Raw genomic sequence first — 16,983 nt, forward strand, 5'->3', positions numbered from 1 at the left:
GCATAGTTATACCTATGGAAATAAAACTAGACTTTTTTCTTTTAAAATTGCAGAAATAAAAATTTTATGTGTAATATATGTATATATATATCTCCAAATCACAAATTCCAAATCCTAGTATTCAGAGTTTTAATATAGCTTACATATGAAAGCACTTGTATATTGACATTGATGCAGACGTGACATACTGCCTAGATGGTGAGGATGATATTGGAGGAGATTTTCGTAGTATTTCAACATCCACAATGCAAGCACCAAGAGGGCAAGTATTGTTCTATTTTTTGATCACCGAAATGTCCCCACCTCTAGAACATTACAGTGTACGTAGTGAGTATGCAATGAATATTTATTGAATAAATTAATATAGATTTGTAAATGATTACTCTACTTAGGTTTTAGATCTTTAAAATGAGAATGTAGGGATTTGGATGTTACTTGTCTGAGGAAGGTATGACAGAAGCCTAATATGTGAGCTGTTAAGGCGGTGTTGTTGTCCTTCAATCAACTATTTTACTGTTAAATGCTAAATTACTGATAAAAGTCAACATGTTACCAGAGTTGTACGTCCTAAAGGAGAATTTACAGAAATCTTATATTCTATATACTTCCTTGTGAAATCCTTGTATGATTTACAGAGCATTTCCACGAGATTGAAAAATAAGGTACTATAGTATCAATTTGACTCTGAAGATTTTTTTATCTACTCAGTCAACATCTTATAAATTCTTGCCTTCAGCAGCATGCTGCGTAATAATGACGTAACTGTGTAGACATGGTTGTCATGGTTCCTGTCCCTGGATCTTTCCTTTTGTGACAAAATTAAGTAAACAAGCAAACAAAAAAATCCCACATAGACGTGTAAAATTAAATTGCTTTGTGATAAGTGCTTTAAACAAACTAAATGGACGTTGGGAGTTTGAGGATTGAAAGACTCTAGTTACACTGACCACATGAGCCAATTTTGAGAAGGTGGCATTTAAGCTGATATCTGAAAGTTGCAACTTAAACTTAAAAAGGGACTTTTGCCATTGGGATAGCGTCTGGAATATCTGCACAGGCGGGCATAGGGGACACTGGGAGAGAAAAAGGAAAAGGGTTACTACACTGTTGATGTGCAACTATCAATAGAGTTGGAAATGCTTGCATCTGATAGTTAGTAACCACTTAAGAAAATGAAATATTCTGTCAAGTAATTGTTATGAGGCTCTCAGTTTTATACATTGTCCACCAATGATTGGGACGTTAAATTAACTGTCTAATATAGAGCAAAGAAATTAAATTTTTGAGAATATCCAAACAAATGCAGTATAATTTTATGTAAATTTGACTATATTTCTATTTTCTATTTGATCTATTTATTTTATACGTTTCCCAGGATAGTCCACTGGTCTTACAGTCTGACAGGAATGTCACAGTGAATGCAAGAAATCATATGGGGCAGTTAACTGGACAGCTGACCATAGGTGAGTGTTTTGGGGTAAAGATTGCTCCTACTGTGCTTGGTTTTTTTGTTATTTTTTTGTTTGTTGTTGTTGTTGTTGTTGTTGTTCTTTTGAGACAGAGTCTCACTCTGTCACCAGGCTGGAGTGCACTTTGGGAGGCCGAGGCAGGCAGATCACGAAAAGCGAGCGAGATCATCCTGGCCTACTGTGCTTGTTTTAATTGAGAAAAGCGGAAGTATGTTATTTCCCTGATACATAACTGAACATCCCATTACAACCCAGTTTTCTTGCACATGATTTGACATGTCATAGGCTAGTCATGTTTCCTCTATTTAGTAGTTATTACTCTTGTCAGTGTATTGTTTTGAGACTGAATTACATTTATTTTGCTGCTCATTACTCTTGAATTATGAAATGCACCATTTTTCTAAGAAGTATTTTCTTAGCGTATGTTAAATTATAATGAATAAACTTAAGGAAACATGAGATGAGATAAAATCATTAGGTCTATGTATCCCTTTTCTAGGGGAAATATTTTCTAATAAATTGTATTTGCTTATATAAATTAGAAATTGCATGAGTTGAGTATAATAAATATTAACATTTATCAATTCTACGTTTGATGTTGAAATTATATTTTAAGATTTATAGGCTTTATGTGTTGTTAATATAAATTAATGGTGAAGTATTAATTTTTTTTGTCATAGCGAATAATATTTTAATTTGGATATTTATATCAAAATACAAGATGTGATTACTTGACTCAATTTTTATAAGAAGGCAAATAAGAAGTAATTTGTAATTTAAAGTTTTGATATGCATGTAGATTCTGAATTATTTTTATAACACTGTATTGGTTCTGTAGAGAAATTACTTAACATAAGCATTACATATCTCTTTATCTCTATCTATATATACACATATATAGAGAGAGACAGAATGAGAAAGAGAGGAAGAGAAAAGTAAATTACAGTTTTGAGGACTGAGGTGTTCTTATTTTAATGAGAAATTAATCATCTTTAAATGCAAATGTATATTTCCAATATTTCTAATTAAATTATGCAAAAATAATACATTTGAAATATGAGCTTTAGAAACATGAATTTTGATTCTGTGTACTTAATTTGAAGGTATATGATTTTTTAAAATATTTGTTTTGATGAAACAAAAAGGGAAACATTTTAGCATATATGAATTCTCTAAAACCATAATTTTATTTGTAAAAATTGTTTTGCTTTACATCATGAAAGTTTGTCATTACATATCTATTAATTGCTACAACTGGATAATATTTGGTGATAATTAGAGATGTAGCAGTTATAGAGGGGTGCTATTAGCAAATGGATTCAAGATTAAATAAAAGAAATATGTGTATGGATGTAGAACTGATTCAGAAGCAAAACCCGTCCACTTAAATATTCATGCTAATTCATTCCTGTTATGTTGGAACTGCAGAAACTGTAGGCCTATGGAAACAGGCCTAACCTTGGTAGATTTTCCATATCCTAATTTTCTTAAAGTTGAGAACTCTCCAGCCAGATAGAACTTCCTTTTGCATTCAGTCCTTGATATAAAAGGAAGTTCTAAGTAGAAATGTCAAAATGTAAATTAAGGGTCAGGTGTGGAGGCTCGTGCCTGTAATCCCAGTGCTTTGGGAGGCGCATGCGGGCGGATCACGAGGTCAAGAGATCGAGATCATCCTGTCCAACATGGTGAAAACTCGTCTCTACTAAAAATACAAAAATTAGATGGGCATGATGGTGTGTGCCTGTAATCCCAGCTACTCGGGAGGCTGAGGCAGGAGAATCACTCGAACCCAGGAGGCAGAGTTTGCAGTGAGCCGAGATTGGGCCACTGGACTCCAGCCTGGGCAATAGAGTGAGACTCTGTCTCAAAAAATGATGTAAATTAAGTTCACAAAGAATATATACCCATGCCCACTCTCAGACACAATAGCTACTTAATGCCTGCCTATAGAGCAAAGCAGTCATTTGATTACGTGAAGTGCAAATACTGTTTGGATTTCACTGCATGCTTTCCTGCAAGAAATAAAGAACTTAGTGTGCTCGTATTTTCAGTTACCCTTCCAAACTGGTTTTAATGTTATATTGATATTTGCCAAATGAGAGAAAATAGCAAGAGGAGGAAGGAGAAAGAAAAAAATGTTAAGCTGAGTTTTAAATGCAGCAAATTATTAAGTTAATGACACAGCAGCCTATTGTGCAGAGAAATGCGTTTATTCCCCTGAGGCTTACACTTAAAAACTATTTAATATCCTGGTCCTTTGAGTGTATTTTTGATGACATATATTTTTACTGGTTTGCATATTTTAATGAACATAGAACAAAAGAAGACTAGGGCTGTGTGAAAGGAGATAATGTATTCATATTTGAAACAAAGCCACAGGAAGCTACTTAGTAGTTGGTTGGGTGGCAATAAAATAGTTAATCTTTTGGACACTCAGTTTTCTCATCTCTAAGATGGGGATAATGACACATTTTGAATGTTGTTATAAGAATTATGGTAATGTCAGTGTCTACAAATGGTAGGCAGTTGTATATTAAATCTATTATTGTGAAGCCGGTGAGTGTAATTATTGGTATCACTTAAGTTACAAATACAGTGATATTGTGGGAGAAGTCTCATGATGCTTTTCTCTTCAGTGTATCTGTGTGATATTAGGTAAGGCTGAATTATGGTACTGTTGAGAGATATGTTACAAAATACAACACAGAAAGTGTATCCCATGTTCAGAAACTCTTCAATTATGTAAGAATAAATTTACCTTTATGTAGAGTTTGAAGGCATACTTGAATGAATCAAGCAATGTAGAAAATTAAAATTTAATTCTAAAGACTCTAATTTTAATTGTGTATACATTAAGTGGCTGTTCTAACCCTCCTTGTCTATTTCTTTTCTTATTCTTTCAGTTTTTATGTGTATGGCCTTGATTATAGTACAGTCATGATACTATTTTTGCAATATGAAAAAACTTAGCACACAAACTGACCAGTTTTGGAAAAGAATTTCAGTTACTCTTCATTTGCTAAGTAAAACAATTCTATCGTCTACTAATAGAATGCATCGATTTCTGTTAGAAAAGTGTAGTCCATTCTAAAAATATAACAATTTGAATATTTTTCCAGATTTTATTCTCATTGTACCATTTTTCCTCAAAAATATATGTACATAGTTTCAGCAAAGCAAATATCCATTTCTCTAGTACCCTACCTTTTTCTTTCCCTGTAAGCCTAGCTTCCTACTAATTCCACTCACAGAGACATATGTAGTCCAGTGATTAGGCCAACCCATGTTCTAATTCTAATGCTGACTCACTGATAGAATTTTCAATCAAATTATTTCTAATACAATAAATGCAAAAAAGAAATATTTTACACATTTCTGGCTCAAGCATAATAAAAACTAAGTCTAAATATTTTAAAACTTTAGGTAGAAAAATCAATTAGACAAATAATATTTGTGAATTGATGAAGTTCCAGGCTTTATGAATCTGACCAGATATCCGATTTCCCCCACTAAGTCTAGGATTCTAATTTTCATGACCTTCATAACATTGGAGGAGATTGATGAACTCAAGATTTCTTCCTCCAAATTTCTCTTCTTGGAATAAAGCTGAAAGACAGGAATGAGATTGTTGTTGAGAAGTGGTTAAAGAAAGTACAACATCCCAAGAGGTCAGACTCCTTGAAGAAAAAGCCAGAACTTTCTTAAACAAGTCTCAGAATCATTCCCCAGGTCAAAATTTTCTATTATTTAATCTATAATTACTGTGTTTTTTAGCAGAATATTATTTTTCTTCTGTAGGTGAGAAAAGTGTGTGACTTCAGATGTGTTATATATTCATACATGTTGATAACATGATGATATTTTCCATGACTTTCTATCAAAAAGTGGGTAAAGGATGTAAATTATGCACCACCTTTGTGAAGTTTGTTTTATTATCTCAGGAAACTACTACAATATGTGATACCTAGAATAAAAATCTTTATGGTAGTATAAATATGATGCAGTTTTGATATAGACTTTGTTTACAACACTACTACTAATAATTCTGTAGTAATTTGGTTCACTGAAAATGTAATACTCTTTCCCACAATATCATGAGGATAATTATATTTTATTTATCAATAACATTACATTGATATTTAACATACTATATTTAAACTACTTTTATAAGTAGTTTACAAAGTATAGGTTGATTTAAGTACAATAATTTCTCCTTTAAAAAACTTAGCCAACATGGCTGTTATTAAGATATATTGCTTTTTCTTATATTGCAAAATATCTTTTATTTTTGATAAAGTAATGGCTAAAAACTAATATTATATTTTCCTTTCTCACGTGCCTTATGCTATCAGTCTATAGCTGAAGGATAAAAATGAAAGGAGGATCAATTCAGAAACTGGAAAAAGAATAATGTTAACTGGTAGAGCTAGCTTTGTGTTTTGTGTTTTGTTTGTTTATTTGTTCTTTTTGTCAGCGTTCCTCATTTAAATTTTAGTCCCAATGACTTTTGAGATACTTGTCATGGCTACTTATGGGTTCCTATGTCATAAACAAGAAGAAGTTCCACAATCCCACATCTATATTATTATCCCAGTAAAACATTAAGGTGAATTGGGTATTAAAAAACTGAATGTCATTCTTCTGAAATTTTAGTTTTAGAGCGTGCTTAAAAACTACAGTCTTATGCCTTAAATAGGATCTTGTATTTCATCATAGGTCTCCTTGATTAATGCTCAGTAAATTTGGAAGAATGAATTCTGAATGAAGTAACACCTAGGAAAGGCTTGCTGTTATTGTCAGAATCATTTACTTATCTTTGATATTCTCATTTCTACTTATAAAAAATCAGTGGCATAACCAAATTGTATAAAAATCTTAATTATAATCTTTAATTTCTCATTTTCTGTTTTTCCTCAGTAATTCTTGAAACTTAGGCCTGAAATAAGCCTGACTATATGTTAATAGGGAAGAATGTCATTTGCAAGCAATTAAACAAAGTGATGTTTGCATTTATTATGAGTTTCCTTTTTCATATTTTACACTTTGAGCAATTAACATCACTTAACAATATAAACGGTTGTAAACAGCTTCTGTGGCAGAGCTGACTCTGGTTTCTTCAGAGATCTGAGGTGCTTGCCTTCTTTGTCCAAGAAGGTTTATGAAGTCAGGAAGTAGAGATAATGATAGTCAGATGGGCCACAATAAAGGTTTCAAGATTGTTCATTTGCACTTCTCAGAGTGTGTCAATAAGCTACACACTTAAAAATCAAAATTAAATATATATGTCTGTATATATATATATGACAAAAGAAGATTTGTTTGATTAGAAAATTAGCCATTAGGATTCTGAAAGTAAATAATTTTGAAAATTTGTTTTCCTGTATTTTTTGAGTCAATATCTATTAATAATAGCATCCACGTTATGAAATAACTTCCTTTTTAAAACTATATAAGTTTATAAAAAGATACACATATATCTAAAGTTTCTATTAGTAAATTTTTACTCATAAGAAGGCATCTCTATGTTATAGAGTAATTAAATTACAGTGATGTTCCTGGTAATAACGGTGTAAATGTAACCAAATAATCCCACTATACTTTAAAAGAACACATATGATCTTATGAGAAACAAACACATTTTTCTCTCATGTGCTGAATAAAATGTACATTTTGTTTAATAGAGAGAAATCTGGATGATATAATGTGTCCTATTTTTATCACCTCTACATTAAAAGAAGCATTGAGCCTAGGAATCCTCTGACAACATGCTTTGAAGAATGCTGGATTCATGACAAAAAGGGTAGTTATGTAAAATAATTGTGAATGGGAGACAAATGAACACAGCATGTTTATTGGTCCAACTCAATTCGGAAAAAAAAAAATCTAGACTTAACTGCAAGACATGGTGTGTCTGTGTCTTTTAAATACACGTTAAATTATGTATAATTGGACCTGTGTTTGCCATTGGTCAGTTGAGGTGAGATCTCGAAACGTTAGTGATTGTGGCTGGACCTGTTCATTTCTGAAATAATATGACCTGATGATGAAATTGGTATTGATGAAATTCCTTTAAAAAGGCTGAAGACCTTCCCTAAGACTCTCAACTGGGCCAGTGCCCCTCTGCCCACCTCCAACATCCAAGACAGACACACTCTGTCTCTCTGTGTCTCTCTCTGTCTCTGTCTCTCTCTGTCTGTCTCTGTCTCTCTTTCCCCCTCTCTCCCCACTCTCTCCCCGCTACACACACACACACACACACACACACACACACACACACACACACACTTGCCCAAAGAATCAAAGCAAGGAAAGTACTAGGAAGCAAAGTCAGAGTCAGGACACCTTTTACAAAAAAGATTTCCAAGTCCATAAACATAGACTGATTAAAGCCTCAGCATTTTAATTCATGCAACATGCTCCAACATAATTTGAGTCTGGATATATTTTTTAAAGTAATTTCTATTCATTTACCACGACGAAATAAAATCTCAGTAATGTATGCAATTTGTACAACCACATATGTTGAAGGGAAACTGTATTCCTTTACATTTTAACCAGTAGATACTCTTTCATGTTTCACAAATTTAAGTTATTCCAAAATTGCACCATATCAAACACAAAACATGTTTACTAGAAAGGCACTTTGATTATTAAGAGATGTTTGAGTAACACCTCCCCCCCAAAAAAAAGAAGGAAAGAAAACAAGAATGTATGTTCAATTAAAATTATTAAAACGTGGGAATATACAGATTTTCACTAATAATATTATGGGGACAATCATATGATGTGCACGATATATAAAAATGTCGTAGAGAGTAATTTCACGTGGAAATCATGATGTCTTCAGAAACTGTTTTTAGGAAGGACATATACTTCACCAATTAATAGCATGGGTTTTGGAGTGTGCTAAATCCCAGATCTGTCAACTGCCCGCTATGTGACCTTATGTACATTACTCCAGGCATCCGTTCCAGGTTTCTGCGGGGATAATATGAGTATTCATCTCATACAGTAGATGTGAAAATTAAATATGTTAATATAGTAAGGTATTGGAACACTTCCTGGAGCATAGTATGCATTATGTATAAGTTAGTGATTGTGATTATTTTGTTCGCACTGCATGTGTACTACTCTATACACATGACCAAGTCTTTGGGATTTAGTTGCCTTGTATATGAAATGAGTCTATTTTGCTAGATTGTCTCCATGACTCTTTTTTGTTCCAAGTCTAAATAATGAAAAACTGCTTTTTACCTTTGGAGAAGGGAGTCAGTTGATGAATCTCCTGGTCCTTACGTTGCTCAACATTCAATTGTTCTGACAAAATGGTATCTGATTTGATGTTTTGACATCTTAGCCATACAGCATAGGCACGTATTTTGTGCAAAAATTTAAAATGAAGAATAAATGAGCACAACTAAATCAACATCCTAGCTATGCTTTTACTCTTTCATCAAGTTTTGGCTTATAAAAAGTTTTTTTTTCAATGAAACTTAATCCACAAAACAATTTAAGTCCAATCAGCTAATTTTTGTTAGTGCAAAGCATAAACATGTTTTTTGTTCCTAAATGAATGGAGAAAAAATGTAGATGAGGGTTTTATAATAAATATTTAAAGACCCTGAAAATGACATGCAATCTTGCGTTAAAGCAATTACAGTGAACACCTGGGAATCATTTAATTGACTGCAGATGGTATAGGATGTATAAAAAGTAGAAGGTTGTGGATTATTCTCAGGTTCCAAATTTATGTTTTTTTCATTGACTCATTTTTTTTTAACTTAGAGAATGTTGTAATAGTCTGGGATAATTTAATAAGAATGAATGTTTGATGTAAAGCAAGCTGTACAAATCTTGAAGGATAGATCAACACAACACTTCGGTTTAATACTACATATACATTTCAAATGATTAAATGCATTGTTGATTTTGAGTTCATTATTAATTAGTTAATTAATTCATGTTAATAAATTTATAATTATTAATCCATTTGAGGAAATTGTAAGTTGAAGTAGATGTCTGTGATATCAGGAGAAGGATGTCACGCTTTAGAAATTAGAGCTCTCAGTCTTTGTAACTCAGGTGTAATGAGAATTATGTCTGAAGGAAAGACGATAATGATCATGTTTTGAAAAGTTGTATCAAAGGAGTGTTTATATTATTTTTTAATCATCCTGAATCATTATACCAATGCCTCAGAGATGCTCATTGTTTGTGTCCTACAAACGGAAATATGGACTGGCTCCAATATTTAATTAAATTCACAATTATTTGTAGAGATAGAAGTGCGGAATCAGGGAATACTACAGATTTTCCTTCCTAGAGTACCTAAACTAAAACCTGAAAGAGACGGTTTGGCTGGTCATCTTCAACCTTTGCTGGCTTGCTCCTTCTCTTTCCAAGTACGCCATGCCCTTGTTTAACATCAATCACTGCAGTTCTACAAAGCCAGCTCCACTTAACAGTGCTCTGTGCTGTGGTCCTCAAGACCATTCTTGCATGACATTGGCCTCTACATCTCAAGACCACGGGTAGCTAATGTGGTAAAATAATTCATGCCTATATGTCAATGAATACTATATGTTTGAAATTTTTCCTTTTCCAGACAAAATATACTTATTTGAAAATATGGCCTTTGGTAACAATATCTTTAATTGTTAATGTAATTCTAGTCTTGACGGTATATAAACAAAGGTGATGGGATAAAGTGAGAAACTGTGCCTCTTTTAAGACACATTGTAAAGGTGTCCCACTTGTTTATTTTAGCACTTCTTAGGCCACTCCATCTCCTTACAGATTTATTAAAAATATAATACAAGTCTATTTCAATAAATATAATGCACAGACAAATTATTTTTTAAGTGCACAATACTGCAGAAATCACTAAGCAGATGTATAAACATTTTATTAATTTGGTAATTATATAAGTTTATTCAAAATATGAGTATATCTCTAGTGTTTGAATTTTAATTTTAAAGTAATTGTAATACAATAGAAATGATATATCACAGAGCCAGTTAAAGGATAAAAGTAAAATAAGTAACAAAAGAGTGGTTTTAAATTTTCTCTTTTAGGTATTTAATTAGACCTTATGACTACATAATTTATCGGAAATTAATGAGTCTATAGCTTATACACTTAACCAAGTGTTGTTTTTAATGAGGCTCCCTTTGTGGGACCTCAGAATTGCAGGTGCATTGGAGTTCCATATATAATTGACTTATGGAACATGCAGTTTTGTGTTTGCCTTGATAAGAAACATATCTTTGGAAATTTGGTTAATGGGGCATAATGTTCACAAATGTAAGGTTATGGGAATCATTATCTGAAAACATCTGGAGGCAGGAAGCTAAATAAAATTTAGGAGTCCATATGAACACAGAAGATATTCACTTCAGTATTAGGGTTCCTAAATGAGGTGGCACCCAAGCCCAGATGACTGTACAATAATACTAATTGCCTGGTCATGGGGTAGAGAGAGAGAGAAGGTAGGGGGAAACCATTACTTACGATCTAGGTCTGTTAACTACAGTTGCGTTTTTCTCCTGAGTTTCACTTTAGATTTTGTGTCTATTTTTGTATTTAGTTTTGGAAAAATTCCAAGTCAGATAATGCATATACCAGAAAAATAAACCGTAGTGGGAATAGAAAATTGAGCAAAGGAAGAGGAGAAAATGAACCCAGCTCTTCTTCTGTTTCCAAGTACTTATTAGACTCCTGACAGTATATATTTCATAATGAGGAAACAGTATTACCCAAATCTCTTCAGATTTCTTAACATTGTTATGAATCCCTTAATCAGCATTCTTTGGTTAAAATATTTAATCAGTTCTGAATTCCCTTGCAACCTTTGTTTCCAATATTATCTCTAGATATTTTATAATATATTTGCCTGTTGTTAAGAATTTTTAATACTATATGATCCCTCTATGTTTTAATCCAATAATCCTATGGAAAAAAAAATCTCGTTTTGGCATGGCTTATTTTGATTCTGAGGTCACATATTAGCTGTTTTGTTTTCAACATGCTCACAAACCCATCAGTGTCTTGTTTAATATCTTTCCTTCCTTCACCCCTCCCAAAGGAATTAGAGCATGTTAATATTTCATAAATTTTGGAGCTCACCTTTTCTCATGTCATAGTTAGAATAAAGAAAATTTTTTCCATTCTTACATTGTTTTTGCCATACTTCATTTTTCTACAAAGATTATTGAATGTAATTCAAAGACCAGGCTGCCACTCCAGGGAGGCATGCATTTCAGACTAAGAAAACGTGTTTTCTTTCCTCAAATCTCTTCCAGAGGTCCTTATGATTCCACCTCCTTATTCTTCTCACTTGCGGGCTCATTGCTCATCTAACCTGTGGACTACTAATTGAATCAGTAATCTATCAGCTACCTAAAGCACACTAGAGTATTATAGGTAAATATATCTGGGAAAGAAAGCCTTCAATATTACACATTAAGAAATTGACCATACATGTTTTTATATTACAGGCTTTGAGAAATCATAAGTCATAAGTATAGCGACTAAAATAAAATATTCAGACAATACTGTGTTAGATTGGATACAAAGCTACTGGAGCTTTTACACTCCTGCTGCTAGGAATGCAAAACATTACACCTTTCTAAAAAAACAGTTGCCCTGTTCCTATCAAGTTAAACATGCAACTACCATATGGTCCAACAATCTCACTCCTAGGTGATTGCCCAAGTTAAATAAAAACATGTTTACACCGTAAAGTTTATATAGATATTCACAGCAGCTCTATCCACAATTGCCAACAAGAGTCAACTCAAATATCCTTCAGCAAAAGAATGGATGAATGCACTGTGGTATGTTAACACAGTGGAATGGTATTCAACAATTTTTTTAAAAAGCTATTGACATTATATTAGGTAAAATCAGTCAGTCTGGCAGTTTATATGCTGTATGATGGCATTTATATGACATTCTTAAAAGGACAAAACTATGGTAAAACCAGATTCATGCATAGTTCACAGGGATGGTATGGGGAAGGGTTTAGTTATAAAGGGATAGCACAAGACGGTTTTTTTGAGGGTGATGAATCTGTCCTGTAGTTTGACTGTAGTGATGATTACACAGCAATCTGCATGTGTTAGGGTCCATAGAAGTGTACACCAAAAATTGACTATATAGTAACTTGAAATATTTTTTAAGTTTTTCCCAAATTTACATGATGTCTGTCTTTTTTTGTATATAACTTAACATTCTGAACACTAATATTTTCTTCATGCAACTATTTAAGGAAATACTGCCCTTCAGGTCCAGTGGGGAATTTATCCTGTATGCCTGGGTTTTTATACCCCTACTTGACACATGGTAGCCCCCAAATAAGTGTAGGATAAGTGATTTGAATATCTTAAACATTTTTTCCAAGACTTCGTTTTTTAGATCTTGGTTTTCATGAGATAATTTTAAAAACTTTATGTCACTACTTTATTCTTGCTCGTGGTTCTGTCTGTTCTTCACACTTCTGAAATATGGAGACATTCATAATCTTCATATTCAGGAACATTGAGTGTCTTAGAATAATACCCACATTTCTTTTACTGGTGATTTTTGGTTCATTTGTGATTATATTGTTTCTGAATATTAAATGAAAGGAGTTTCTTGTTCTTGAACCATCGTCTTTTTCAAAATATACCTTATGATTGCATAGATCTTGTCAAATAAATTGTGGAAACTTTTGATAAGGTCTATGATATGTGTGTAACTTTATTTCCTTCAGAGGTATCATAAAATGTATAATAAATGCGTGTTGGTTGCAAAGATTCTCATTATTGAAATAACTCAAGCCTTCTTATTGATTTAAAGCAAGTTTAGACCAGTCTCATTTCATTTTCACTCTTAAGGCTGATAAAATTATTTCCAAATAATTTCCAGTTGAGGTAGCCATCACTGTTGTTGGCTTCATGTGTTTTTATGTCACCTATTTCTGTTATCTGACTAAATTGTGTTACGTGCTCATTATACATACAATGAGCATTTATTATACATGTTCCTTCAGCATATCACATATATGTGGATAACACCCAAATCTATCCCTCTGACTTTTTCTCTTTTTTTCTTCTAGCGTAAATCCCAATGAACCAATTATTATTATTATTATTATTGGCTATGCCTACCCCTGGCTATCATGTTGATTTCTAATTCAACGTTAATCTATCACTGGATATTTAAACACTAAGTGGTCATTTATCTCAGTCTCAATTTTTAGTATTAAAAGATAGTGGTACCTAAGTGTATTTTCAACACTAATATTTCATATTTGCTGAGAGATTTTTAAGTTTAACAGAGCTAATCAGCTTACCTTCAAAACCCAGCTTTTCTTTTTTATATTCTCACACATAAACAGCAGATCATTTAGAATAGCCTATAACTTTTTGGGGGTACAACATTAAATAGGTCACCTCTGCTATGAGTAACCTTCTTAAAGCACAATAAAAATAGAAATTATCTATCATCTTCATTGGTTAAAATCACATTATCACATTGATAAGAGGAAAGAGATGAATGCAAGTAACGTAAAACTACTGAAAACTACATATACTCCATTGAATAAATTTATGATTCTTAGGAATAAGTAGCTTTAAAAGAGAATGCATTTAGAATGTAAAAGAAGGTATGCGGCAAAGCTGATTTAGTGGCAAACAGAAGTTCACAGGGTTACTGGCTGTACGTAGAAAATGATGAACACCAAATACGCCTTTGCTAAATAAACCAAAGGAATTTCTTTATGTAGAGAATATTTAGTGGCTTGAGGAAAACGTTAGTAGGGTCACAGTATAAGTAACAAGAGCAAGTAGTTTTGAAATAGCATATGCTAAGTATTTCCAAGAAAGAATATTAGGTGGTGTTACAAGTAATTTAATGATGACTATGATCTTAAATGGGCCTGCTGGCCTCCTTCCATTCTCTACTTTGCTATGCCTCTTTCTCCTTGGACATTTTATAATTTTTATGGTGACATAATAAAAGCTTTTCTGTGTCAGACCTTCCATAGATACGAACGTACTGTTTTTCTGTCTTTCTGCATAGCCAACATAATAAAGTAATAAATATTTTAGCATAATTGAGCTTTCACATAGGGAAATATTTCAAGATGCACAAAGTTACATAATATATACTAAATGGTGGCCCTGAGTTTTAGCATAAAGCCAGGGCAGCACAACTAGAATGTTTAAAGGATTTTCCAACTCACTGCTCCTGCATCCCTTTCACATTCAGAGCTAGAGATATTCCCCCATGTCTGCCCCTAGCTCACACTCACCATAGTCCCTGGTGCTAATCTTATCTGCTGACAAGGAGAATACTGAACCTGATTGCAATGTCACTATTGGTTCTTTTCTACCCTTGGTATTTGCATCCCCTGTTAAATGAATTTCTGGATATACTAGTGTAATAATTAATTGTCTCCTTTGTCAGGAAATGTAGTTTGCATATGAAAGGCCTGTGTTCAAGTTCAGTACATATTGTATCATTTTAAAATACAAGTCCAACATGTTTGTACATTATTTGTTTTGAAAAGTTCCTTTAACTTTGAGCTAAGGGCACCAGAATAGTATCACAGATGTGCTTTATTATGTAAGTTAGAAATAAACTGATGAATAGGTACAAGTTGATGGTGTCCAGTTGACTTCTCTGTGCCTCAGTTTCTTAAACATAAAATGAACATTTTAATAATATCTATCTACTGGAGTTATGTTGATGATTGAGCTGGGATAAGTGAAATTCTTTTCACATTACTAGAAAAGTGTTAACTGCTATCAGTATTAGTAGTAGTAATATTCATTTCCTAGTGGGAGAAAAAGCAGAAGGTAGTTTTTACTCAGAGTTACCCTACTTTATATTGGATGATGTGAATGATTATCCGAAGTAATATTTAGTTCTAGCATCTTTAGTTTGTTAAGGGTTATCACTTGATTTATCAGCATAGGCAGGTGGTTCCGTGGGTCCTGGCATTCATGAGACTGCTGCTGGGTGCTAAGCACCATTAAATTACCTACAGCATCTGTCCCTTTAACAATTAACTGACAGGACATTAAAGTTTTATATTTACTCCTTGTTGGTTCCAACAGCTCACTAATTCTGGTAAAAAAAATATATAAGTCTAGATGTGACTGTTTTAGATGAATATAAAAATGAGTAGTAAATTGAATTCTATTAATTGAATTACTTTACATCAATATTCATTGAAAATAGACATTGAAAAATCTGAACTCTATAGCATATGTCTTTATTTAAGTTATCTGTTCTCTCTAAAATTAACTTACAAATGTAAAGCAATTAGCCATTCAAATGAAAATACTAGTGATGATGAAATGTTTCCAAAGTATTCTCATTTAAATGAAAAAGTATGAGAAAATTTTAGTAGCATGCACCAAATATCACAAGCACAATAATTAGTACAGTGTGGAATTAGTATAGCTATTGAAAATAAATAACAACACAGTAAGGATAAAACGTGCAAAGGAACCATGTATCTGTGATAATTCGATGTAAGACCAAGATGTCCTTCAAAATCTCTGTGATAGGCTGGGCGCGATGCCTCACGTATGTAATCCCAGCACTTTGGGAGGCCGAGGTAGGTGGATCACGAGATCAGGAGTTCAAGACCATACTGGCCAACATAGTGAAACCCTGTCTCTACTAAAAATACAAAAATTAGCTGGGTGTTGTGGTGCATGCCTATAATCCCAGCTACTGAGGAGGCTGAGATAGGAGAGTCTCGTGAACCCGGGAGGTGGAGGTTACAGTGAATGGAGATCACCCACTACACACCAGCCTGGGCGACAGAGCAAGACTCTGCCTCAAAAAAAAAGAAAAAAAAAAATCACTGTGACTGAGAGAGGGTGGAATTAGTTATTAAATAAATTGGGTAGGTAAAATTAGTTAATGGTTTAGAACCAAACATTAAGTCTCTTCATCTTTATACAATAAAATAGTAAATTGTCCATGGAGTAAAGGTTTCATTTTTCAGTTCAAAACAATAAAAAATGGAAAAAAAATCTGTTAGAAGAGTTTTCTGATCTTTGTGGGAAAACATCCTCCAGAATACATAATCTGTCAGAAGCTGCAGAGGCAAGGATTTACTGATTTACATGCATGAAAGTTAAGATTATTCTGAAGGTCAACACTCCCTAAAACAAAACTGAAGTGGCCGGGCACGGTGGCTCACGTGTGTAATCTCAGCACTTTGGGAGGCAGAGGCGGGTGGATCACGAGGTCAGGAGCTCAAGACCAGCCTGGCCAAGATGGTGAAACCCTGTTTCTACTAAAAATACAAAAATTAGCTGGGCGTGGTGGTGGGTGCCTGTAGTCCCAGCTACTCGGGAGGCTGAGGCAGAGAATTGCTTGAACCCAGGAGGTGGAGGTTGCAGTGGATGGAGATTGCACCACTGCACTCCAGCCTGGGCAGCAGAGCAAGACTGCGCCTCAAAAAAAAAAAAAAAAAAAAAGAAAAAACCCGAAGTAATGTAAATAACAACTA

General features: G+C 33.4%; 1 protein-coding gene across 4 annotated transcripts in view; it reads left to right on the forward strand.

Annotated features, from left to right (window-relative positions):
* Positions 1-16,983, forward strand: part of SGCZ (sarcoglycan zeta) — a 1,114,856-nt gene that overhangs the window by 997,642 nt on the left and 100,231 nt on the right. For all 4 annotated transcript variants that reach the window (XM_030812348.1, XM_030812347.1, XM_030812349.1 and 1 more), the window contains one exon: positions 1,376-1,463. In XM_030812348.1, coding sequence (XP_030668208.1) covers positions 1,376-1,463 — 88 coding nt within the window. The remainder of the gene's footprint in view (positions 1-1,375; positions 1,464-16,983) is intronic.

Source organism: Nomascus leucogenys, chromosome 4, assembly GCF_006542625.1.
Source record: "Nomascus leucogenys isolate Asia chromosome 4, Asia_NLE_v1, whole genome shotgun sequence".
In the NCBI taxonomy this organism is placed as follows: domain Eukaryota; kingdom Metazoa; phylum Chordata; class Mammalia; order Primates; family Hylobatidae; genus Nomascus; species Nomascus leucogenys.